Source organism: Gekko japonicus, unplaced genomic scaffold (assembly GCF_001447785.1).
Source record: "Gekko japonicus isolate JY-2015 unplaced genomic scaffold, Gekko_japonicus_V1.1 scaffold456, whole genome shotgun sequence".
NCBI classification, from domain to species: Eukaryota; Metazoa; Chordata; class Lepidosauria; order Squamata; family Gekkonidae; genus Gekko; species Gekko japonicus.
Window position 1 is genome coordinate 162,530 of NW_015170902.1, and position 23,748 is coordinate 186,277.

General features: G+C 49.5%; 1 protein-coding gene across 3 annotated transcripts in view; it reads left to right on the forward strand.

Annotated features, from left to right (window-relative positions):
• Positions 1 to 23,748, forward strand: part of FGR (FGR proto-oncogene, Src family tyrosine kinase) — a 141,490-nt gene that overhangs the window by 77,474 nt on the left and 40,268 nt on the right. For all 3 annotated transcript variants that reach the window (XM_015418614.1, XM_015418613.1, XM_015418615.1), the window contains exons 2-6: positions 5,963 to 6,023; positions 11,508 to 11,761; positions 12,414 to 12,516; positions 15,150 to 15,248; positions 19,811 to 19,914. In XM_015418614.1, the coding sequence (XP_015274100.1) occupies positions 11,521 to 11,761; positions 12,414 to 12,516; positions 15,150 to 15,248; positions 19,811 to 19,914 (547 nt within the window). In that variant the 5' untranslated portion in view covers positions 5,963 to 6,023; positions 11,508 to 11,520. The remainder of the gene's footprint in view (positions 1 to 5,962; positions 6,024 to 11,507; positions 11,762 to 12,413; positions 12,517 to 15,149; positions 15,249 to 19,810; positions 19,915 to 23,748) is intronic.

The following is a 23,748-nucleotide window of genomic DNA, read 5'->3' on the forward strand; positions in this document are numbered from 1 at the left end:
TGCCAAATGCTTACCTGTTCCGGAGCGGGGGAGTCCAGCCTTGCTCTGGGAGTCTTCGCGTGCGCGCGCCGCAAGCATGTCACACAGAAGTGACGCAAGCACGTCGGGGACCTTGGGGGCGGGGCCACAATCATCCGAGGGAAAACCATAGAGTTTTCCCTCGGATGATTGTGGCCCCGCCCCCAACGTCCCCGACGTGCTTGCGTCAGTTCCGTGTGACGTGCTTTGGGGGTGGGGTTCCCCCGGGGGCCTGATCCGGCGGCGGCGGGGAACGGGCCTCCCGGGCGGGGGTTTCCCCGCCCCCCGGGGGGACTTGACATCCCTACTGGCATCCCCAGTTAAAAAGACCAGGTAGGAGGTGATGGGGAAAGACATCTGCATGAGATCCTGGAGACCCACTGCCAGTCAAAGTAGGCAACACTGACCTTGACAGACCTGACATTTGACTCAATAGAAGGTAGCTTCTAGTGTTTATGTATCTATGCACATCTTTATATAGGAACAATGCAGCTATGGCTGGGGTCCAACTTACCTGAGAGACCGCCTTTCCCTATATCTACCCCAGAGAGCACTACGGTCAGGGAATCAAAATCGATTGGCCCTCCCAGGCCCTAAGTTCCGCAGGGCCTGCGAGACAGAGCTCTTCCACCAGGCTTTGAATTAGGAGCTGCAACCATCAATAGTTAGCATAGCTAGTAACTGTCACTAATAACAACTGTAGAGCCTGGTTCCTGGTGAATTATCAACAGCCTGTGCGTGTTGAGTAAGATCAATGCTGGAAATGAACACCATATGGTATGCACTCATGCAGCATTGCCATTGCTGTGATATTGGAATAACATCGCTAGCACTTAATATGTAATATTGTATGGTTTTAACAAATTGTTTTAATGGTTTTAATGATTTGATTGCTAAGCTGTGTTTTATCTGTGCCTGCTTTGGCAGGGTAGGGCGGGATATAAATTGGAATATAAATAAATATATAAATAAATCTGCTTTGTATGCAGGAGATCCCAGGTTCAAATCCCTCACATATCCAATTAAAAGGATCAGGTAGTAAGTGTTGTGGAAAGACTTTGATTGAAGAACTGCTGCCAGCCAGAGTAGACAAGGCTGTCCTTGATGGACAAATGGCTTTACTCAGTATCTATATATCTAATTCTCAACAATCCCCTCTGTGTGTGGATATTTATTTCCGCAGATAAGGGGCACACTCTCCCCCAACAGGTTTTTCTCATGGAACTCTGTGGGTCTGCAGAAAAATCCAAAAGGTTTTTTAAAAACTCAGGGAGGGTTGAATACCTTTTGAAATGGCCACCACAGGTATCTACTCCAGGCCCCACCACATCTACAATAAGAGATAGACTGAGAGATAGCCAGAGAGAGAGAGAACAGGAAGTAAAAGCAGGTATAGAGCTTGGGTTGGGAAGGATTCCTCCTGGAGTATAAATGGCTAAATAGCAGGGAGCTTAGAGCCAGGTTTGGGACTAGGATTGTCTGCTCCAGGTTGGGAAATCTCTGGAGATTCTGTGGTGAAGTCTGAGCACTGCAGAGTTCAGGGAGGGGAGAGGCTTCAACTGGATATAATCCCACAGAGTCCACACATTTTCTCCAGGGAGATAAATCTCTGTTGTCTGGAGTTCAGTTGTAATTCTGGGGGGTCTCCAGGTCCCACCTGGAGGCTGGCAAAATTAGGCCTGGCAGCACCTTCTGTGTGACTTGATACCACCTGACTTGCATGATTCCACTAGGCCTGGCTGCTTGCTACTGTTCAACAGCAGCCCCCCTATGAAAGTCAGTGTAGTATAATGGTCAGAGCTTCAGAGTAGGGTTTGCAAGACCCCATCTTGCTGTGGAAGCTCAATGGGTGATTTTGAACCAGTCACATACTTTCAGCCTAACCTACTTCATAGGGTTGTTATGTGATAAAAAGGAGGAGAAAATAATATAAATTGCTTTAGTCCCCACTCTGGTGAAAAACCATAGCATTCCTCAGTAGAAGCTGCAGGGGGAAAGAAGATGGAAACCTGAAGCCAGAGGAAGGTTGGCTGTTGGGTGGGAAGGAGATAGGGATGCCAACTACAGGTTGGGAAATCCCTGGATATTTGAGGGGTGGAGCCTGGGGGTGGTGGGGATTGAGGCAGGGAGGGACTTCAGGCAGATATGATGCCATAGACTCCACCATCCAAAGCAGTCATTTCCTCCAGGGGAACTAATGTTGCCAACCGCCAGGTGAGGGCTGGAGTTCTCCTGGAATTACAACTGATCTCCAGATGACAGAAATCAGTTCCCCCAGAGAAAATGGCTGCTTTGAATAGTGGAGTTTATGGTATTATACCCTGCTGAGGTCACTTCAAAGCTCAAACCTCATCCTCCCAAAGCTCCACCCCCAAATCTCCAGGAATTTCCCAACATGGAGCTGACAACCCTAAGAGGAATTGATCTCTGTATTTGGGCAATCCATTGTGATTCCTGGAGAGTGGCTGCTGCCACTGCTGCTGGGGAGGGAAGTAGGTGGGAGGCCAGGAGAGTGACAGGAGCAGAAAGGAAGTGACAGGCATGGAGGGGAGAGAGAGAGAGAAAGAGAAGGGGTGGCAGGAAGGAGAAAGAGTGTGAGAGAAGTAGGGGAAGAGGGGAATAAGCAGAGTTGACGGGAATGGGATAGCTGCTCCCACAAGTTTCTTGCAGGTCCCCACTTGTAAGGTATATTCATGCGTTCATGTGTTCTCAGCTCCCATAGGAGATTGGAATGAGTCACGTCTACTTTTATGAATAAAGGTTGTTGTCCCATTGGAACATAAGAAGGACCATGCTGAATCAGAGCAATGGTCCACTGAGTACAGCTTCCTGTTTCCCACAGTGGCCAACCAGAAGGGCCACAAGCTACAGCAAAGAAGCTAAAGCTTCTTTCTATTGTTACCACACCCCAATTCAGTTGTTACCTCAGCTGGCTTCCACCATGCCTCTTAACGCAGAAGCTCCCTTTAGTTATTCTGGTATATAGCCTTTGATGGGGCTATTGCCCATGAATTTGTCTAATCTCCCTTTTAAAGTACCTGAGTGTCCATCACTATATCCTGTAGTCAGGGCTCTTTTTGTAGAAAAAGCCCAGCATGAACTCATTAGCATAATAGGCCACACCCCCAACAGCAGAAACTTATTGGCATATTAGGCCACACCCCCGACAGCACAGCATTGGCATATTAGGCCACACCCCCAACAACACAGTTCGTTGGCATATCAGGCCACACCCCCATGTCTTCCCTTGACTTGCCCAGGTGCCCCATGGCTGCAGGATGCCTGGCAAGCCAGCCCTTAAATGCCTCCCCGATCCTTCCAGGCCCCCCTGGCCCGCCCGCTTCGGAGTCGCTGGGGAGGGTCGCTCTCCAGGCCTTCCCTCTGTAGCCACGCGTGCAGAGGTTTTAGCTGTAGTGGGCATGGCCAACTTGGGAGCCAGCCGGAACTCCGTTCCTGTGCGTTCCTGCCCCAAAATAGCCCTGCCTGTAGGAGTGAGTTCCACAAGTTAAAATGCATTGTTTTTTTTGGGGGGGTGCTCCTTGCCAGATCAACTTTGGTATGCAGAATTCTGTAGCAACTGGCAGTTACAGCATAACTTCTCAGCACTGCTGTGGGAATCACTGCAAAGTGGACCTGCGCATTTTTACCTCATCTGGGTTTGGTTTACACAGAGCCAAGGAAGTCGACATGCACTAGCTCTTAGAATCATGGCACCCTCTAGACAAGATACCCTTCCCCCCCCCCCAAACTTGCAAGAATCTGACAGGGCTACAGGTAGACGCATCGGCAGCAACAGATAGTGAAACCAAATACACATATTGGCACATGTAGGTCTTGCTTGCCGTTCAGCAAAGAGTTAAGGAGCTGCAGTGGGCTTGGCTGGTTCTGGCTTCCCTGAAGGAGATAACTTTCTTCCCAGCCCCCAATTCTTGCCTTCTAGGCTGCTGTGAAGGGCATCCTATGCACTTGAGCCATGACACATCGGATTGCATCCATCCTTCCGTGCTCCCTTTGTGTTAGGGCACCCACCATGGAAAATCATTTCACAGCCCAGCTATCAGGAGATGAAGATCTGGACTGACAACTGCATAGCCAGAATTTGGGCCTGATGGCAAAACAAACTCAGTGGGTCCAAAGCAGGGGGTCTAGTTTTGCTCCTTGACCCGGGGGGATGCCCTTATTTTTAAGGCATTTTAAACTCACCTTTTCCCCTTAAAAACCTATCGTCCAAAGGCCCAAGCCTAATTTCTATGGGCTTGGGGCAAACATGCAGCAGGGAGCTCCTAAATTTAAAAAAAAAAACACACCACTTTTTTATCGCAAAGATGTCATTAGCAATGTTCTCTCTAAGCTGTGGAGTCTTGTGAGCAAAAATTCTGCGTTGTGAGCTACTGGCATTAAAGTTGTGAGCGAGCGGTTTGACTTCTGCATAAATCAGTTTGCTCTGGAGCCCTCCTTCCTGAGCTAAGACAAAAATGCGTGAGCTGGAGGCTAAAAAACTGTGAGCTAGCTCACACCAACTCAGCTTAGAGGGAACACTGGTCATTAGTAAACCATATTGTGGTAATGTGCTTGCAGCCTGGCCTGACCTGGCCCCCTAGGCCACAGCTAAGTCTTTTCAGAGTCTTTTGCATGCTTGGGCTGGAGTTGCCAACTCCCACTTGCGACATTCCTGGAGATTTAGGGCAGTGCCTGAGGAGGGTGAAGTTTGGGAAGGGAGCTCAGCAGGGATGTGGTGCCGTAGAGTTCACCCCGCTTTGCCACCATGCCAGAGACAACCACGTAACTAGTGCTTCAAAGCCTGCCCTGCCATGTCTCAGCAGACAGACTGGTCAGACCCTATGGCAAGAAGGCTGATGGGTTCCAGCAGTTAATCCTTTTAAATAAGAGCCATCTGGGCTGCATGCTCTAAGAGCCAAACCAGTGGAGTTGTTCATGTGTCAGACTAGGATCTGAGAGACCTGGGATCAGATCCCTGCACTGCCATGGAAGCTTGCTGGGTGGCCCTGGGCCAGTCACACACACTCAGCCTAACCTACCACACAGCATGTTGAGAGAGTAAAAAAGAGGATGGAGAACTATATATATACCTCCCTGAGCTCATTGGAGGAAGGGGTGGAGAAACATGTTAGGGAGAGAGAGAGACAAAAGATTGGGAGCTAGTGGTGGTAGAAGCTCAGAACTCTGCACGTGTTCGGTTGAACTGCGATTTGTTGAGTGGCATCTCTAGCAACTTACACAAACAAAATTATAATAAAGCACCAACAAAGGACAAAAAAGGGAGACAGTGGCCGGGGCTCCTTTTGAAAGACTGGGCATTGGAGGTGATTGTCAATTGTAGTGAACAAGTCAGCAATCCAAACGGTTTCTTTTTTCTGTCAGAAGTGTTGGTCTCACCCCTGAATTTGTCCGAAGGAAGAAAGGGAACCCCCTGTAACAATTGCCTGGATATGTTTGTCATTCTTCCATGCTGTGTTTGATGTTTACATTTCTGGTTGGGGTATGAAAGAAGAATCCCATACGCCAAGGAATGCTGCACTTTGCAATTTGAGACATAAAATCCATTTGAGACATAAAATCTCAACATAATTTTGGCATTAAATTCAGATATTAGATACAGACAGTTTTTGAAAAGATTTTATGTATGTCCCCTTCTGTCCCCAACTGAAAAAACAAGCGAAATTGACACTGGTGCAGCAAGAAGGATGCCACTGTAATGCAGAACAGGAAAAAAAACCCTGGAATAAAAAGAAGGTTGAATTAGATTTTAGTGCAGAATTGCCTGGACTAAAAGCAGAGTGTGGAAAGGCCAAAACCAGAGCTTTCCCTGGTAAATAGGGACCATTGTGAGCATATGAGCACTTACCAGTAGGATGTGACACAGAAGATGTGCCCATTGGTATCTACCTCATTAATGTGCCCCTTTCTGTGTCTCCTTCTCTAGGCACTTGTTCTCACTCAGCAAAAGCCATGGCACAGCAGCGCTGACCTGAAGTACCATTTTGGTAAGTACCAAAATAATCAGTGGGTAAGAGCCACAATTATCGCATTGCTTCAGTCAATGTCAAATGGAAGACAAAGAGGATGGTTTGTGTAAATAATCATAAACAGACTGGGGGTCTGCATGGAATAGCAGGGGATAGTTTTGAAGTATCTCCTGAATGCCCCTCTCTAGGAATCTCTAAGCTTCAAGAAGTTAATATCTCCTCCCCTCTTTCGCCTTTTTACAGACTCTCAGCTGTTTTCAACTTTCAGTGCCTTCTAGAGTATATTCAGTCCTCTGTAAACCAGGAGTTTTTGGCAGGGGGGTGGGATTTACAAAGTCATATTTGTCTGCATACTTGGGAAGTCCCCCAAGTATGTAGATGCCTCACTATTATTGCTTTCATTATCATAACAAAGGCCAGCCATTTTACTATTATAGTGACAGGCTGGGGATCTGCAAGGAATTTCAGGAGGCCATCAAGAATACGGAAATCCCACTCTGCCCTTCAAAATATCCCTGTGTGCAAACCTCTAAGGGCCCAGGGGCTTATTTCTAACCAGGGCTCTTTTTGTAGAAAAAGCCCAGCAGTAACTCATTAGTATAATAGGCCACACCCAACAGCCACACCCAACAGTCTACACCCCTGACAGCACAGCTCATTACCACATTAGGCTGCACCCCCATGTTACCATAAGTGTGGCTATCCAGCCACGCCCATCGTTTGCTTCTTATTCTGTTTACCTTGTTTGTTGTCAAAACCCAGGGCTTTTTTGTAGCAGGAACTCCTTTGCATGTTAGGCCACACACCCCTAATGTAGCCAATCCTAATGAGTTTCTGCTGTTGGGTGTGGCCTGTTATGCTAATGAGTGCCTGCTGGGTGTGGCCAACTCAGGAGCCAGCCGGAACTCCGTTCCTGTGCGTTCCTGCCCAAAAATAGCCCTGTTAAATCTAAACTAATACTCATCTGCTTTCAACATTCTGTCTCTTCTGTGAAATATCTATTCTTCATCGGACCAATTTGTAATGTTTTTTCTTCCCTTTGTAACTCTGTGGAGTTCCCTGGGTAGACATAGATTCCTGTCTTATTATCAGTGGGTGGCCCAGTTTTGCTGCTTTGGCCATCTGCACGCGGCCCAGCCAATTTGCTATTACTTATCATGGAGACTTCCCATCGTAAGCAGGGTGCAGAAACAGGCAGGAGTGCTGGCTGACCGTACACCTCTGAAACACTCCCATCTTGGAGGCTGAAATGACATATTTGGCAAGAGATCCCAGTTTAGCAATCCTGGTCCTTCTGGAGCAACTGCAAAGTGGGGGAGTGGGGAGTGACCTTGCAACAGAGTAGCAGCAGACAGATGTTTAACCCTTTCCCACCCTGCTTGCTTCCCCCCACAAATATACAGCGGAAACCCAGTCCGGGAGCAGCCGGAAGGAACAGCAGGAAGGAAGCTTCCTGTCTTATCCTTGAACAAAGGGATATTATCACCCTCTTATTATGACCCTTATTTTGCAGGAAGTGAACTTAATTCATGAAATGTGCTGCACACGTACAAAGCCACAGTCATATCTCCCTGTGATCATGCCGTGGAGGTCGCTTGAGGCTTGTAATGCATGCCCCAGTCTCTGGTTTGTAAGCTACAACCCCTGACACAGTCAAGGATTTTCAGTGCATGCCAAAGAGGGACCAATGACAGCACTCTTCTCTCTGCCCCCCCCCAATCGCACTGGCTCTCGACTGTCCCACTAACCCCGAGGGCCGTCAGTGGCAGGTGGCCCAGAGGTCTCTGTCACTGCGAATTAAGAGATGCACCCGCCTCTGCTGCTTGTGTGCTCTTCCCTGCTACTGATCTCCTCCCTCTGTTTCTTGCAGCACCAGACTCTGCCTAAGGCCCTGTCTGAGTGCAGCTTGACGCTTCTTGCTTTATTTTGTCAAAACGGGAAGGGCCTACAAGATTTTTCTTGCTTTTCTCTCTCTCGGTGGGTTCAGGGCCTCGATTGCAATAGCCATTTTCCCTCCTGGAAGTTTCCATGGTAGCAACAGCAGCAGGCCCTGGCATACTTGTGTGGGAGGCAGTACATCCATGCCCTGAGTGGGGAGCACCCCACCCCCCACCTCTTCCCATGCAGAAGGCATTCTTATAGCTTGTCACATTGGTTGTGGCTTGGGGAAAGCTTGACTCTTGACCCTGCTCTTTTGCTAGGATATCAGGCAAGGCTACCCTTCTGGTCATTTGGAGGCCTTAGGGCCTCCTGCCCCATAAGGACAGCAGTCATGGTGGTGCAGCAGGGGAGGATGTTGTTGCACACCCTGTGGGCCTTCTAAATGTTTGCAAGCTGCCTCCATCCGTGATCTGCTGGTCTTTAAGCTTCTACCATGCCTCCTGTTACATATGGCTTTATTTGGCTGGTATACCAGACATGTTGCCACGCAACCAGCATGTGGCAGGAAGAAAGAGAGTGAAAAACTGACAGTCCTTGAGAAGAACAAAGCTGGCAAATGCCCTTTATGCTTCCTTCCTTCATGTTGAGTCATGCACATCCCCCCTCCCTTGAACATGTACAGCTGCAGAGCATCAATGATCCATATGTGCCCCAAGCCTTTCCTTTCCTCATATGCAGCACAGTGAAATCAAAGTGCTTTATAATCAGTTTTGCAGTCTGGAGTGCCATTTCGGGGAGAGGGACAGCTCCCATTTTTCAGACCCCATATAATTATCCTTCAGAACATAAATAATGTGTAGTCACCAATCAAAATACTCTTAAAATGTGTTTTCTTTTACCCCAATGCACTCTTGAACAGAAATATGCATTTGAAAAGTAAATAAGACTTCCAAGCCAAGTGAACCATGTTCACTGTGCTTGGAAGGGTAACTAGTGCAAATGAAGTTACCTCTGACCTTCAGACATGAACGAACTAGGTTGGTTCTTGTCATTTTTTTCTGGTGCCAATGCAATGTCTGCACCAATATTCTGCCTTCAGTGTACACTTTCCCATTCTATGTGTATGTTTCTGTGTTCCTAGGGTGGCAACTAATTCAGCAGATAAGTACTTGGCAAGGAACTTGTCCAACCAGATTACTTAGCTCATAGTCACTCCATACAGAGTTGTTTCCTGAGTGGTATTTTGGTACCCAGTGCTTCCCCTAATGTGGCTCACTGGCTGGCTTAGGGAAGGGTCTTGCTCTATATAAACTGGAACTTGCCTGAGCCATTTCAGAAATGGTATTAGGCTGGAGTCTCAAGTATGATACTTGTCTAGGCCTACATTGACAGTCCAGTTTCTGAATATAGTTCTGTTCTACCTCTTAACATTCCATTCATCCATCTGAGTACAGCTGAGGGGGAACTGCTCTGAGCTCTTCAGTGGGATGACCATGGTGGTTAACATGTCCAGCTATTGGCTTTTCTAGAACTTCAGAAAATAAATCTACAGCTGCCAAAGCTAAATACTGCAATCAACAATCACCGTCACTCTCCAAATTGCTTCCAAAACAGGGAAGTTTGATTGACATATTTATACTCCACATTTCTCCCCAATGGGGACCTAAAGTGATAGGGATCCCAAGTCCCCCCAGGGGGCAGGGAAACCCCCGCCCCAGAGGCCCGTTCCCTGGCGGCGCCGGATCGGGCCCCGGGGGGAACTCCACCCCAACGCGCACGTCACCCGGAAGTGACGCGGGCACGCTGGGGGCGGGGCCACGGCCATACAAGGGAAAACTCTATGGTTTTCCCTTGTATGGCCATGGCCCCGCCCCCAGCGTGCCTGGCGTCCTCCCGTCACTTCCGGGTGACGTGCGTGCGGTGCGCGCATGCTTCTCACGCACGCACACACACAAGACGCCAGCAGGGAGCCCCCCGCTCCCGGCGAAGATACACTTGGCAACCCTATAAAGTGACTTCCAATGTTGTTCTCCCTTTCCCCCATTTAATCCTCACAACAATCAACCTGTGAGGTAGGTTACGCTGAGACTGGGCCAGGTTATCCAAGCTTTCACGGCAGAGTGGGGAACAGGGGTCTCCCAGAACCTTTGAGGAAGGCTCTAAGTGATGGTGCTCCATGTACTTTGGCCATACTCAGAGGCAGTCTTAGCTAATGTCCATCAGGGCCAACTGCCCTGGGCGTCATGCTGGGAGGAGCACTGAGCACCCACAGCACCACCACCCTGATGGAGGAGGGAAAGAAGAAGAGCAGGCTCCTGCCGCAACTTGTGTTCTCCACATCTGGGTCTTGGACTGCTGGCTTCAGCAGCAGTGGTAGCTCCCACTCACATCGCTTGGGGGCCTTGCTGGGCCCTGGCAAGGGGGGGGTTGGGTTGCCAGATCTGGGTTGGAAAATCCCTGGAGACTTTGGGGGGGGATCCGGGAGAGGGTGGGGTTTGGGGAGGGGAGGGACCTCAGCATGGTACAATGCCATAGAGTCCACAGTTCAAGGCAGCCATTTTCTTCAGGGGAGCTGATCTCTGTCAGCTGGAGATCAGTTGTAAAAGCGGGAGATCCCCAGGCCCCACCTGGAGGCTGGCAACCCTACGGGGGAAGGTGGTGCTTTTGGGGGTCCATCCTGAACTTTTGCCTCAGGCCTCAGAATCAGCCCCCAAATCACCCTGGCCATACCACAGCATGGAGAGTCACCACAGTGAAGGAACAACATCTCACTGAGGAAGCCTGATCAAAAGATGGAATGATCAGAAGCAGATTGTGTGCAGATCTGAGCCGGCAGGTGGTTCCAGGGTGGATTGGAAAGTTAAAATGGCCCAGGAGCAAGCCAAGCTGTGCCAAACAGTGGCAACAACCCCTATAGTCTCATCCATCCTCTCCTGCTGCAACTCCTGCCGTGTTGCTTTCTTTCAGAAAAATAAAACACATGGAATTCACTGCCACAGGAAGTGGCGGCTACAAGCATGGACGGCTTCAAAAGGGAATTAGATAAGCATCTGGAGCAGAGGTCCATCAGTGGCTATTAGCCACAAGGTATAGATAGGGACTCTGGGGCAAGGGATGCTCTGTCTTCTTGGTGCTTGGGGGGGGTGTCAACAGTGGGAGGGCTTCTAATGTCCTGGCCCCACTGGTGGACCTCCTGATGGCACTGGTATTTCTGGCCACTGTGTGACAGAGTGTTGGACTGGATGGGCGATTGGCCTGATCCAGCATTGGCTTCTCTTAAGTTCTTATGTTCTTATGTTTTTAATGTCTGCTGCTGGCCGCAGTGCAGGATGTGGTTGTGGTGAGCCTATGCCTATCATGGCGGCCACCAGCCGGGTCACAGTGGCTCTGTAATGTTACTGTCATTGCTGGGCCTCGGCTCAGCATATTCCAGACTGCCAGTAGCCCTCTGGGAAGTTTTCTGGTAAATTACAGGGCCAGCCTACCCTTGAGAGACTTCCCAGGGACACCAGGCCCTTCTGCCTTCCTTCCAGGCTCCGGCCTCTACCCCACCCCATCGCTGACCTGCGTCTCTGTTTTTCCTCATGTCTCCCCTCTTCTTGCTCTCTCCTCTCCCCACAGGTGCCACCCAGCAATGGGTTGTGTGCAATGCAAGAAGAAGTGGGTAAGCAAAAATCAGAGCAATGGCAGCGACGGGGCAGCCACCCAGCCTTCTGACCCCGATCCCACTCAGCCGAACCCCTCCAACAACTTCACACGCATCCCCGATTTCAACAACTTCCCAGGGACACCGGGGCCTTCTACTCCTGCTTTCCTTCCAGGCTCTGGCCTCTACCCAACCCCATCGCTGCATACACATGGAATTGGGGTTGCAGGTCAGTCTCCTGAGCTGGTCTGTGGCTGGGTAGTGTGAGGGTTTGGATACGGGGAGCTGGCTTTCTGCTTCTCCTCCCTTCCCTGTTCTTTCACACCTATGTGGTGTGGCGGGATGGTGTTTGAGGTGTGTGCCATTAGTGCATTCTTAACATGAAGATGGCTGCAGTTTGCAGGTTGTGAAACAACGTATGAGGTGGGAGCTGAGTTTTTGTGCAGCTGGGCACGGGGAGGGGGTTTAATAAGGAACAAGTTTGCTTCTTTAAGTATTTGAGGGGAAAGTAGAGAATGACAATGAATACTGTCTCTCTTTTTCTGTTACCTGTTCTTCTTGCCCTCTTTTTCTTTCTTTCAATGTGGAAACAGGCCTTATATGTGCTTACAGAGTGTGGGAGTGGGGGGTATTGGTATACCTGCTGTTTGTGCGTGGGGGGGAACAAGTTTAGAACAAACTCAGCATCCCTTTGGTTTCTTTTCCCCATGTGTGCTTAAATTATTCCTTTCAGTCCAGCTGAATGGAAACCTGGGTGGGTGGTACTGACTGTGTCTCAATTAATCTGGGGCCCAGTGGTGGGCATGCGCCTTGGAGCAGAATTTCAGATGTGCTGAAGTTCAGTATGCGGCTCTCACCGCCTTCCTGCTGATGCCCTGCAGGTGGAGGAGTGACCCTTTTCGTTGCCTTGTACGATTATGAAGCCAGGACCGAGGACGATCTCACGTTTATGAAGGGAGAGAAATTCCACATCATCAACAATACGTGAGTTTATTTATCTCCACTCTGAATAGGAGGGGAAGCTAACACAGTAGGTCTTCAAGCTTTCCGGACCCCAAGGCCCACTTAGCTGCAAGGATGTGACATCAGAGTCATGACAGGAAGATCTGGAGCTGAGTGATGACCTCACCAATGTTAAGGCCAGGACAGCGAGCGACAAATGGAAAGAGTCAGGGAAAGAAAATAGAGTCAGGGGAAGTGCCAGAAAATGGAACACACTGAGGAGTTAGCTGGAAGCTGGTCCCATGGAGAAATGTTCTCTGCTGCTGAGGGACCTCCTCTTGCCATCCGGCCTCTCCCTTCAGGGTGCATGCAAAGAGAGAAGCAAGAGACATGGCATAATTTCTCTCTATTCATGTGCACTAGCAGCAGGTCTTCCCAAAAGGCAGGAGAAAAGGCAAATCTAGAGGGGTCTGAGAGTCAGCAGTTAGGGCCCTGTGATCCACTTGAGTGTCCTGACCCATGGGTTTAAAGACCACTGTGTTAACAACCATCTGTGCAGCCACTTGTGTGAGATTGGCTAGCAGCTTTGGGCATTCAAACAAATGTTGGTAGAAGTGTGAAGGACTTCCCCCTTGTAGCCACATACATGTGCTCATCTGGAATTTGCGCATTTCACTATTGCGGGTGAGATGGGATACATGGCCACACTTGGCACATTTCTCAGAAAGCATGAAAAGTTGCACACACTTCCCTTATCTCTGCTTGTTTGACTACGTGCACATAACTTGGTTCTGTATAATAATGGATTTTAAAAAAAACAGATTGGAGAGTTTGAAATGAATTTGCTGCAGCCGGAGTGTGCCAGCCATGAACCCCATCACCAAAGTACAATGTCAGGACGCTCTCTATGACATCATGTGCAGATGTGCCTTAAAATCAGGACAGGCTGCTTGGCATGCTTCTGTCAGTGCAGCCCAGCTTCCCTGCACCTCCTCCCATTGTGACAACTCATTTGCAGACCTACCTGCCAGCATAATTGAATGTTAATGGAGTAGGCTGGACTCCCCCCCACCCCCCAGTGTTTCAGGAGGTCTGTGGATCTTTGTGTTTGTTTGAACCGTTGTTTGGTGCTTCCCTTAAAAACAAACTTGCACAAAATTGACTGTTTAAACTGCTGCTGAAAGGGGAGTCAGAGAGCTTGTGATATCACAAGGATCGGACAGTTAGTGTTTTTCATAGCTGGTTTTGGCTACGAACAGGAGGAACTGATTCTCTCCCACCTTCCCCAGTCAGTCTTGAAGAAACGTCTGTCAAAGCAGTGTTCCCAGCATACTTTGCCCTCATGTGGCTCTAAGCCTACACGGTGGGGAAAACCACACAAGCAAAGGGCAGGGCAAGTACAATGGGGCGGGGCTAGTATTTTCTTTTATATTTATTTCTTTTAGATATGTATACACCACTTTATTTCCCAGTGGCTGACAGCATCGTTTGTCTCTCCTTCATTTTATCCTCACAACAACAACCCTGTGAGGTCACTGAGGCTGAACAGGCCCAAGGTCACCCAGCAAGCTGCCAGGGCAGAGTGGGGATTTGAACCTGGTTCTGCCAAACACTAGTCTGGCACTTTACACACAACGTCACACTGCCTCTCTTTTCTTAACACCAGGCAGGGGCTGGGCCAGCACAATCACTCCTGGATAAGACAAGAACCCTTTCCCCAATCCTGCTCATATGGATTGCCTCATAAACACTTATCTCATCTACACCTGTACAAAATGCAGCAAGTAGACTTTAGTTACAAACTCACTGTATACATTTTGTTCTCTTGTACACAGCTTGCAGCCTCAAAAGGCAACAGGAAGACATAGAACAGCCCCATTCCAGACTGACAGTAGAACATTATCATCATTCTGTTGATATTTTTATCTCATCCTTCCTCCAAGTTTTGCTGGATGGCATTCCATGATCCCCTTGCTTCCATTTCCCCTTACAATAACACTTTGAGGTAGATTAGGCCAGGGGTCATTTCGAAAAAAAGAGGTGCAGGAGCTCATTAGCATAACTCATTAGCATAACTTATTTGCATATACCACACCCCCTGACATCATCAGAAGTGTGTCAGAAGGCAACACCCACCGCTCAGACTCCACTGGACTGTTTTGGATTGCTAGCTATTGGGGGGGGGACGTGCAGATCTGTCCTCGCAGAGGAGGGAGAGCTTGTACCTGAATAAAACTTGGTCTTAAAGGTGCCACTGGCCTGTTTTGGACTGGGGGGGGGGGCTCTGCAATTTACCTGGCTGCTTCTTGCTCTGACTGAGGGCTGCTGGGAGCAGGGGGTGGGGCTTGTTGCATGTGCCCGCCCCCTGGGCTCTTTACTGCTGGAGCTCCGCTCCTGTGCACTCCTGCAGGAAATGACCCCTGGATTAGGCTAAGAGAGAGTCACCCAGTGAGCTTCATGGCTGATTTGAATCTTGTCTCCTGAATCTTAGTCTAGCAGTGAAACCACTGCCGTCCACTAGCTATCTTGTTTCCTGTTCAGGCTCCTTACTGAGAAATACCCCAGAGATGCCAGAGTTGTGGTTTTTAAAGACGGTGCTCTGATAGAGAAGCAAGGTTCTGTTTGCCTGCCTGAAACATTAGCTGGCTTCATGTGGTTTTCTCCTGTTTCTTCAGAGAGGGAGACTGGTGGGAGGCCAGGTCTCTGAGCACAGGAACGACGGGTTACATTCCTAGCAATTACGTGGCACCTGTGGACTCCATCCAAGCAGAAGAGTAAGTAGGGGGTATGTCTTAGTTTTCCAAAAATATGCATGTATTTCTGCAAGGATTCTCCCCCTATACACTCAAGCAGAAAGTCTTAGTACTCTAAGAGGCCTGATCCTTGCCCTATTGATAAACCTGTTTTATGAAAAGCTAGATCATTTATCCACCTACCAAGTTTAGTACCATCTGAAATGCTCTCTGGGATCACAGGCAAAGAACAGTCTTTCCCAACACTTATTTTCTAATTATATTGTAACTGGAAGTGCCAGAGACCTGCTCTTCCCAAACCTGTAAACCGACCCCACCCCCGCAACTGCAGGTCTGCATTCCATCTTTCATTGTTCCTTTACATTTAAAAAAACAACCTCTCCCTGCATGTAGAAGACTAGCTTGGGAGAATGGGAGAATGGTTCTGCCCCCTCTCTTTGCTTTCCACACTGGTTTTCTGTTTGTAGGGAGTTTTTAAGATGGGGGAGCATTCCAAAAATGGTATTCTCCACATGCAGTCCAGTGCAGCCCATGTCCTGCTTATGTGAACCTGGACTTTGTTACCTCAGACCCTCTTCTGCACTCAGTGCTGAAGTTCCTCATCTGACAGGGTCAAAGGACTGCATTACAACAGCTGTGTTATAGTGCAGTCCTATGCAGAGTTACTCCAGTTTAAGCTCCTTGATTTCAATGTGCTTAAAGGTAAAGGTAAAGGTTCCCTTGCTCGAAAGCCAGTCGAATCCGACTCTAAGGTTGCGGTGCTCATCTCCGTTTCAAAGCCGAAGAGCCAGCGCTGTCTGAAGACGTTTCCGTGGTCATGTGGCCGGCATGACTTAACACCAAGGCGCACGGAACGCTGTTACCTTCCCACCAAAGTGGTACCTATTTATCTACTTGCAATTTCTTGCTTTCGAACTGCTAGGTTGGCAGGAGCTGGAACTAGAGACGGGAGCTCACTCCATCATGCGGCACCCGGGTCTCGAACTGCTGAACGACCGACCTTCCAGAGCCTGCAGTTCAGCGTCTTAGCCACTTGAGCCACCGCAGCGCCTCAATGTGCTTAGGCTGGAGTAATTTTGCAGAGGATTGCATTGTTAATCTACCTCTTATGTAGCTAATGAGGTGGGCTCTACCCTTGCGCTGTTCTGCCTTTAAAATCTCATGGTGTGATGCACCACATTTTATTTCTTTCTTTCTTTATTTATTTATTCATATTGAATCCGACGAAGACGGAGGTCCTGTGCCTGAGTCGCAGCGGTCTGAGGGTAGGGATCCCGCTCCCAACTTTCGATGGGGCGCCAGTGGTGCCAGCACCGGAGGTTAGGAGTCTGGGAGTGCTCCTGGATGCCTCCCTAACAATGGAGGCCCAGGTAGCAGCCACTGCCAGGTCAGCCTTTTACCATCTCCGGCTGATTAGGCAGTTGGTTCCCTTCCTCGAACGCAGCAACTTGGCAACATTGATCCACGCAATGGTCACCTTGAGACTGGATTACTGTAACGCCCTCTACATGGGGCTGCCCTTGTCACAGATCTGAAAGCTTCAGCTGGTGCAAAATGCCACAGCCAGGCTGTTGATGGGACTCCCTATCCGGGAGCACATTCAAGTTGTGATAAAGGCATTGCACTGGCTGCCTATGGCCTACCGGATCTGCTTAAAGATGCTGGTTCTTACCTTTAAAGCCCTTTATTGCCAGGGACCTACATACCTGAGGGACCGCCTTTCCCCATACGTACCCCAGAGAGCACTGTGATCAGGGATCCAGAATCGGCTGGTCCTCCCGAGCATCAAGGAGGCCAGGGTGGCGACGACCAGGGCCAGGGATTTTTTGGTGGTGGCTCCACTCTGGTGGAATGAGCTCCCAGAGGAGACCAGGGCCCTGTGTCCGGGACCTCTTACAGTTCTGCAGGGCCTGTAAAATGGAGCTCTTCCAGCAGGCTTTTGGGGCCGCTACCCTCACCCCCCACTGCTATTACCACTGGGAATGCCAACTGACATGGTATGGGAAAGAGCCCTGATCCACTGGACCCCCAATAACTGCCCGAGCCGATTCCTCCCCCTCTATGACACCTGAAGTATCTTCTTATGACACCCAATGCAGACCAACAGTACTGACGCATAAGACTAGCACTGTATTATTGTATTTAGTTTTAACATAGTATTTTAATGTTGTGTTTATTATCTATATGTATTTTGGAATTTTATCTGTTGTAAGCCACCCTGAGCCGGCTTCGGCCGGGAGGGTGGGATAAAAGTTGAACAAAATAAATAAATAAATAAATATTTATAGCCCACCCTTCCTGCGAGCGGGCTCAGGGTGGGTAAGAGCATATCGGTAATACAATAAATATAATGAACATTTAAAAACACAGTAGTACAATATTAAAATTGGTGGTCACAGCCCAAAGTCAGAAATTGAGTGGCTGGGGGAGGTTGCCTGCCTCAGCCAAAGGCCTGGCAGAAGAGCTCCGTCTTGCAGGCCCTGCGAAATGGAAGAAGATCCCGCAGGGCCCTGATCTCAATGGGGAGCATGTTCCACCAGGCAGGGCGCAGGGCAGAGAAAGCCCTGGCCCTGGTCGAGGCAAGACGGACCTTCAGGCCAGGGACCACCAGGAGCTGTTGATCCATAGAGCAAAACGCCCTTCAGGAGAGGAGGCGGTCCCTCAGATAGGTTGGTCCCTGACCATGTAAGGCTTTAAAGGTTATCACCAGCACCTTGAAGCGAATCCAGAACTCAGCCGGTAACCAATGCAGTTGGTGGAGCACCTGCCGAACATGAGCCCACACAGGTGTCGCCGTCAGTAGGGCAGCAGTGCATTTTGTGCCAGCTGTAATTTCTGGGTCAGCCTCAAGGATAAGACTGCATAAAGCAACTTGCAGTAACTATCCAGCCTGGAAGTGACCATCGCGTGGGACACTGTAGCTAAATCCTGGAGAGAGAGATAGGGTCTCAGCAGCCTAATCTGCCTAAAACGGGAAAAGGCAGACCTGGCGACTGCAGTAACCTGGGCCTCCACGGAAAGAGAGGCATCCAGCGTTACTTACTTACTTACATACTTACTTACATTAGACTTGATATCCCGCTCTTGTCCCATGGCTAGGGTCTCAGAGCGGCTTACAGGGTTTCTGGTGCTAATCACCTGTGTTCCTAGCTAGGGCCACAATGTATGAAGGGGGGGTGGGACAACCTACCGGCACCCCCTCTGTGGTGGCTATTGCTGTTTCTCCGTTGGCTCGGCATGGTCGGGTCTCCTGGTCCAGCGGGTTGTTCTTTCTCTGGCGTTCTCTGGCGTCTCCGGCATTCAGTGGTGGCGATCTCCTCCTTAGGCGCGCAGCTCCGCCTACTTTCCGGCCCAGCCACGTCCTTTCCGGCTCCGCTGAGCCGGAACTCGGCATCTGCGCACGCCCCTTTCTTCTCTCTTCACGGCAGCCCTCGGTGTACTCCTTCTCCGCCACCAGGGATCGCTCAAACGCGCACCTTGCCTTGCTCGCTGCCGCCTTGCTCGCCGCACCACCAATGCCGTCCACGCCAGGATCGCCGCCGCCGCCATCGTTGCCGCCACTGCCGCCGTCTCCACTATCTCCGCCATCTTCAGCCAACCACACAGGGTGCCCCCCACCCCTCTAAGGGTGGGTACCCATTTACCTACTTGCAATTAGGTTGCTTTCGAGACCACTGGGTAGGTTACTCCCAGGCTCCTCACTTTCTGGGCTGGCACCAAAGGTGTCCCTTCCAGAGTGTGGAGCCTGATACCCACATCCACCCCCCCCACCACCCGACTCAGGTACAGGACCTCCGTCTTCGATGGATTGAGCTTCAGGCGACTCTGCCGGAACCATCCAGCTACAGCCTCCAGAGCCTCAGCCGGATTACCAGGGATGGAGGATGGATAGCCGTCCAGTAACAGATTGAGCTGGGTGTCATCTGCATATTGAGGGCAGCCCAGTCCATACCTCCGGACTAAATAACCTATATGTGGGATGGGGCTGTGGCTCAGTGGCAGAGCATCTGGTTTGCTTGCAGGAGGGTCCCGAGTTCGATCCCTGGAATCTGGATTTAAACGGGTCAGTTAGTAGATAACATGAGAGTCCTTTGAGACTTTGGAAAGCACTTGCCAGTCAGAGGAACCTTGGTAGACCAATTGCCTGACTCAGTAAAAGGCAAATTAATGTGTTCTGTATATTATATGGGGGGGGGGGGCGGCTGTGGCTCAGTGGCAGAGCATCTGCTTTGCATGCAGAAGCTTCTCAGGTTGGAACCCCAGGAGGCATTTCCAGTCAAAAGGGTCAGGTAGAAGGAGATGTGGGAAACCCTGGGACCTTGGAGAGCTGCTGCCAGTCAGAGGCATTCGTGCCAAGCCAGTGGACAAATAATCTAACTCTGTATAAGCCTAATTCATAACACAAGTTCATGAATTTTAATAATCTAATTCCTGGCATTCCGTCAAATGCTTGACACGGAGCCTGGGAAGACGTCATGCCAGTTAGAGCAGCCTTAATGCTCCATGGCTGGGGTCCTTCAGACCAACAGTGTGAATCAGTGTAAGGCAGCTTCATGCATTCACATGTATCTCTTCTTCCCCAGGTGGTACTTTGGGAAAATTGGCCGTAAAGATGCAGAGAGGCAGCTCTTGTGCCATGGCAGCCCCCGGGGAACCTTCCTCATCCGTGAGAGTGAGACCACCAAAGGTACCTGCGCTCCTTTCTCTCTGACTTCCAGGACAAGCTTCTGGGCTCTACTGTGTTGGCAACATCTTAGAGGGCCTCCCTTGCGTTGACACTTATTTATTTATTTATTATTGTATAACTCTGTTAAGTATATGCAAGCCCTGGTCACAAGTTAAAGTGAAAGCCTGTCCAATCCATGTACAGTTAGGCTTCCCAAGTCCCCCTGGGGGGCGGGGAAAACCCCACCCCAGAGGCCCGTTCCCCACTGCCGCCGGATCGGGCCCCCGGGGGAACTCCACCCTGACGTGCCTGTCACCCGGAAGTGACGCGACCACGCCGGGCACGCTGGGGGCGGGGCCACGGCAATCTGAGGGAAAACTCTATGGTTTTCCCTCGTATGGCCATGGCCCCGCCCCCAGCGTGCCTGCCATCGTCACATCACTTTCGGGTGACGTGCATGCAGCGCGCACGTGCGTACGCACCAGATGCCGGCCAGAAGCCCCCCACTCCGACAGAAGATCGACTTGGCAACCGTATGTACAGTGTACATTTGATTTTTCTCTGTACATGTTTTGAGTAACGCATATACAGCTGAACATGTGATTGAAACCAAACATTTATTGAGGTGGTGGTAGAAAGAGTCCTCAAGTCGCAGCAGACTTATGGCCACCCCATGGGGTTTTCAAGGCAAGAGATGTTCAGAGGCGGTTTGCCATTGCCTGCCTCCATGTCACGACCCTGGTATTCCTGGGAGGGCTCCCATCCAAATGCTAGCCAGGGCCGACCCTGCTTAGCTTCCAAGATCTGATGAGATTGGGCTAGGCTGGGCTATCTAGGTCAGGGTCCTGGTCCCCAGTTTCATTTGTAAAGTGAATGCATGTTGGCTGTTTCTTACAAACAGGTGTATGCACATGCATTCAAAATGTACATGTATTCACTGTAACAAGTGAACGAGGCTTCTGTCCACCATAGAATCCCCTGAAGAAAGTTATTTGTGTGACCGTTCAGTTGGCAGTGGCTGCTGAACTGCTGAACTGACAGTCGCTGAAAACAATTCACAATAGAGGCGATCTTGAAGTTTTCATGCCTTTCATTTCAACCCCCCAAACCCCATTCTGATTTCACTTCCCCCTTGTGTGAGCTGTGACGGTGTTTGAAGCCGGAAAATAGGAGAGTTGCTGTAGTAGAGTATTTACAGTTTATTTACAGAGCTTATATACATACACACAGCTTGCAGCAGTTCAGAATATCCACTGACAAAGTGCTTCGCATAACAACCATAACCATCAAGGCAGTACTGTACAAAGAACTCATTGCAATATATACATCCATTGACCAATCACAGTACAGTCCTGTACTCTTGCTGAGTCATTCTGACATGTGCAGATATGATGCAACTTTGCTGTCATATGACCTCTTAGCTGTCATTCCAGATCATCTAGATCTAACTCGTGTTCCATGACATGCTGTGATCTTGCCTATACTGACAAGCTGAACCCATGATCGCTTATTTGCACCCCACTTTCTGTTTCTACACCCAGAATTCCCTCCTCAAATTGTAAGCTTTTCCCAGTGTTTTGTTTGCATCAGCACATCAATCTGATACGTAATCCATGTACACTGATGTTGTGTTTATAAACAAGGTTACAGTATTTATTCATAAAAGTCTATACAATATGGATACGTAACACAAGCAGATCTGTGAAACAGGCCGTGAAAAGTGAGCTTTAAAAATAATTGGGTTTTTGGTTTTGCATATCGTCTTGGCTTTTTAAATTTTTTTGCATACTTTTTAATTTTCACACATCCATACAGCAATCAAAAAACAAAATTCAAGCATATGGCTGAACTGAATGTTCATTTGCAGTCCAGAGAAGATTAAAAACGGGGGGGAGGCAATAAGATTAGCAATGGAGGTAGTTACCTAGGGGGGGCGGGTGGACTTTCCCTGGCTGGAGATCTTCCAGAAAACAGCGGACAGCCATCTCTCAAGGGATGCTCTAGTTTTAGATTTCCTGCAGTGGCCAGATGGTTAGACTAGATGGCCTCTAAAACCCTTCCAATTCTAGGACTGGTTAATTTGAATCAATATGTGAAACTAAGGCTGCCAATCGCCTGGGGGGTGGGGGTGGGAAGTAAGTGTAATGGTTAGAGAGCAGGGGAGACCCACGTTCAACTTTCCATTCAGCCAGGAATCTCAGGGGGCAACTATGGGCTGACCACTCCCCTTTCCCTTACTCTTCTTCACAAGTAGACAAAGCGCATGAAGGAAGAACTTCCACTGCCACCCTGAATTCCTCGGAGGAAGGGTGAGATAAAAGGACGATAGGCAGAAAACCTCTTGAGAGATCCACTCTGTTCCCTTTCCTCTCTTGTCTGCCTACAGCACGAACCTCCAACCACTGGGGCCTGAGTAGCATCCCCCTACCCCCAATCCTACATCCTTTGTGGTTCGTTTTTGGTTCCACCACCCATTACTTTTCTGAAGGTTGCTTATTTGATTCCTTGGCCAGTTCACCAGCTTAGCAAAACCAGGGAACTTGCTTTATTATCCATTTACTGCTGTCGCAAGCACTTTCCTTGACTATATTGGAATGTTTCATAACTACATCTCTGCCTCCTGTGTTTCACATCCTTTGGACGAAGCAGTTTACAACCCACCCAACCCCTTTCTAACCTCCTCTGTGTGCGTTGGTGAGTGTATGTGTGTCTAGTGAGAACCCACCATATACATTTAATACCAGAGTGGAATTCAGAGGGGGCTGGCCATCCCTAGGTACTTTAGATGGTGGGTTCAGTCTAAAGGTAAAGGTTCCCTTGCTTGAAAGCCAGTCGAATCCGACTCTAGGGTTGCGGTGCTCATCTCCGTTTCAAAGCCGAAGGGCCAGCGCTGTCCGAAGATGTTTCCGTGGTCATGTGGCCAGCATGACTAAACACCAAGGCGCACGGAACGCTGTTACCTTCCCACTCTACCTAATCAGTCTACCTAATGATTATCTTGGGGACTCATTTAATCTGTTAGTTGTGCCCAGGTTATCAGGTCCAAACAATATAATATATTTGGACACCTGTCCCTATTCCCTACAGCCAGACAGCAACTGCAGAGAATTCCCAGACATTGCAAGATTGGGACCGTGTGTGTGTGTTTCATTCTCCCCTCATCCCCAGTGCCGGTTTCCTGAACTAAAGTGGACCCAGGGGGTATTGTTTTCCCCACTGGGGGGGGGGGGGGGGGGGGAGGGGGGCTGAGGTTTCACTAAATACGCCAACCTGACTCATGGCTGAATGTATCATGCAGTTTGGATCTCATCTCAGTATTTGATTTATTTATTTATTCGACTTCTATCCCGCCCTCCCGGCCAAAGCCGGCTCAGAGCGGCTTACATAAAACACCTAAAATGTATGCAATGCATGTCAAATAGAATTAAGCCAACAATTAAACAGTGCTAAAACCATAATATAATAAAGTGCTAGTAACATAATTTCGTAATTTCACAGTGGTAGTTGTTACACAGTTCGCAGTCAGCCCTCTAGTTTTCTTAGTTTGTCTTAGGCGGATGGCTCAGACTATATTTAAAGATCCCGGGGGGGGGGGGCAGGGCTCTCCCATCCAAGCTGTCTGTTGCTAATGGTGGGGGCAGCTCCAAAGGCCTGGCGGAAGAGCTCCGTTTTACAGGCCCAGCGGAACTGTAAAAGGTCCCACAGGGCCCTGATCTCTTCTGGGAGCTCATTCCACCAGAGTGGAGCCGCCACCAGAGAAACTCTGCTTGTTACTAGCCTGGCCTCCTTGATACTTGGGAGGGCCAGCCAGTTCTGGGTCCCTGATTGCAGTGCTCTCTGGGGGACATGTGGGGA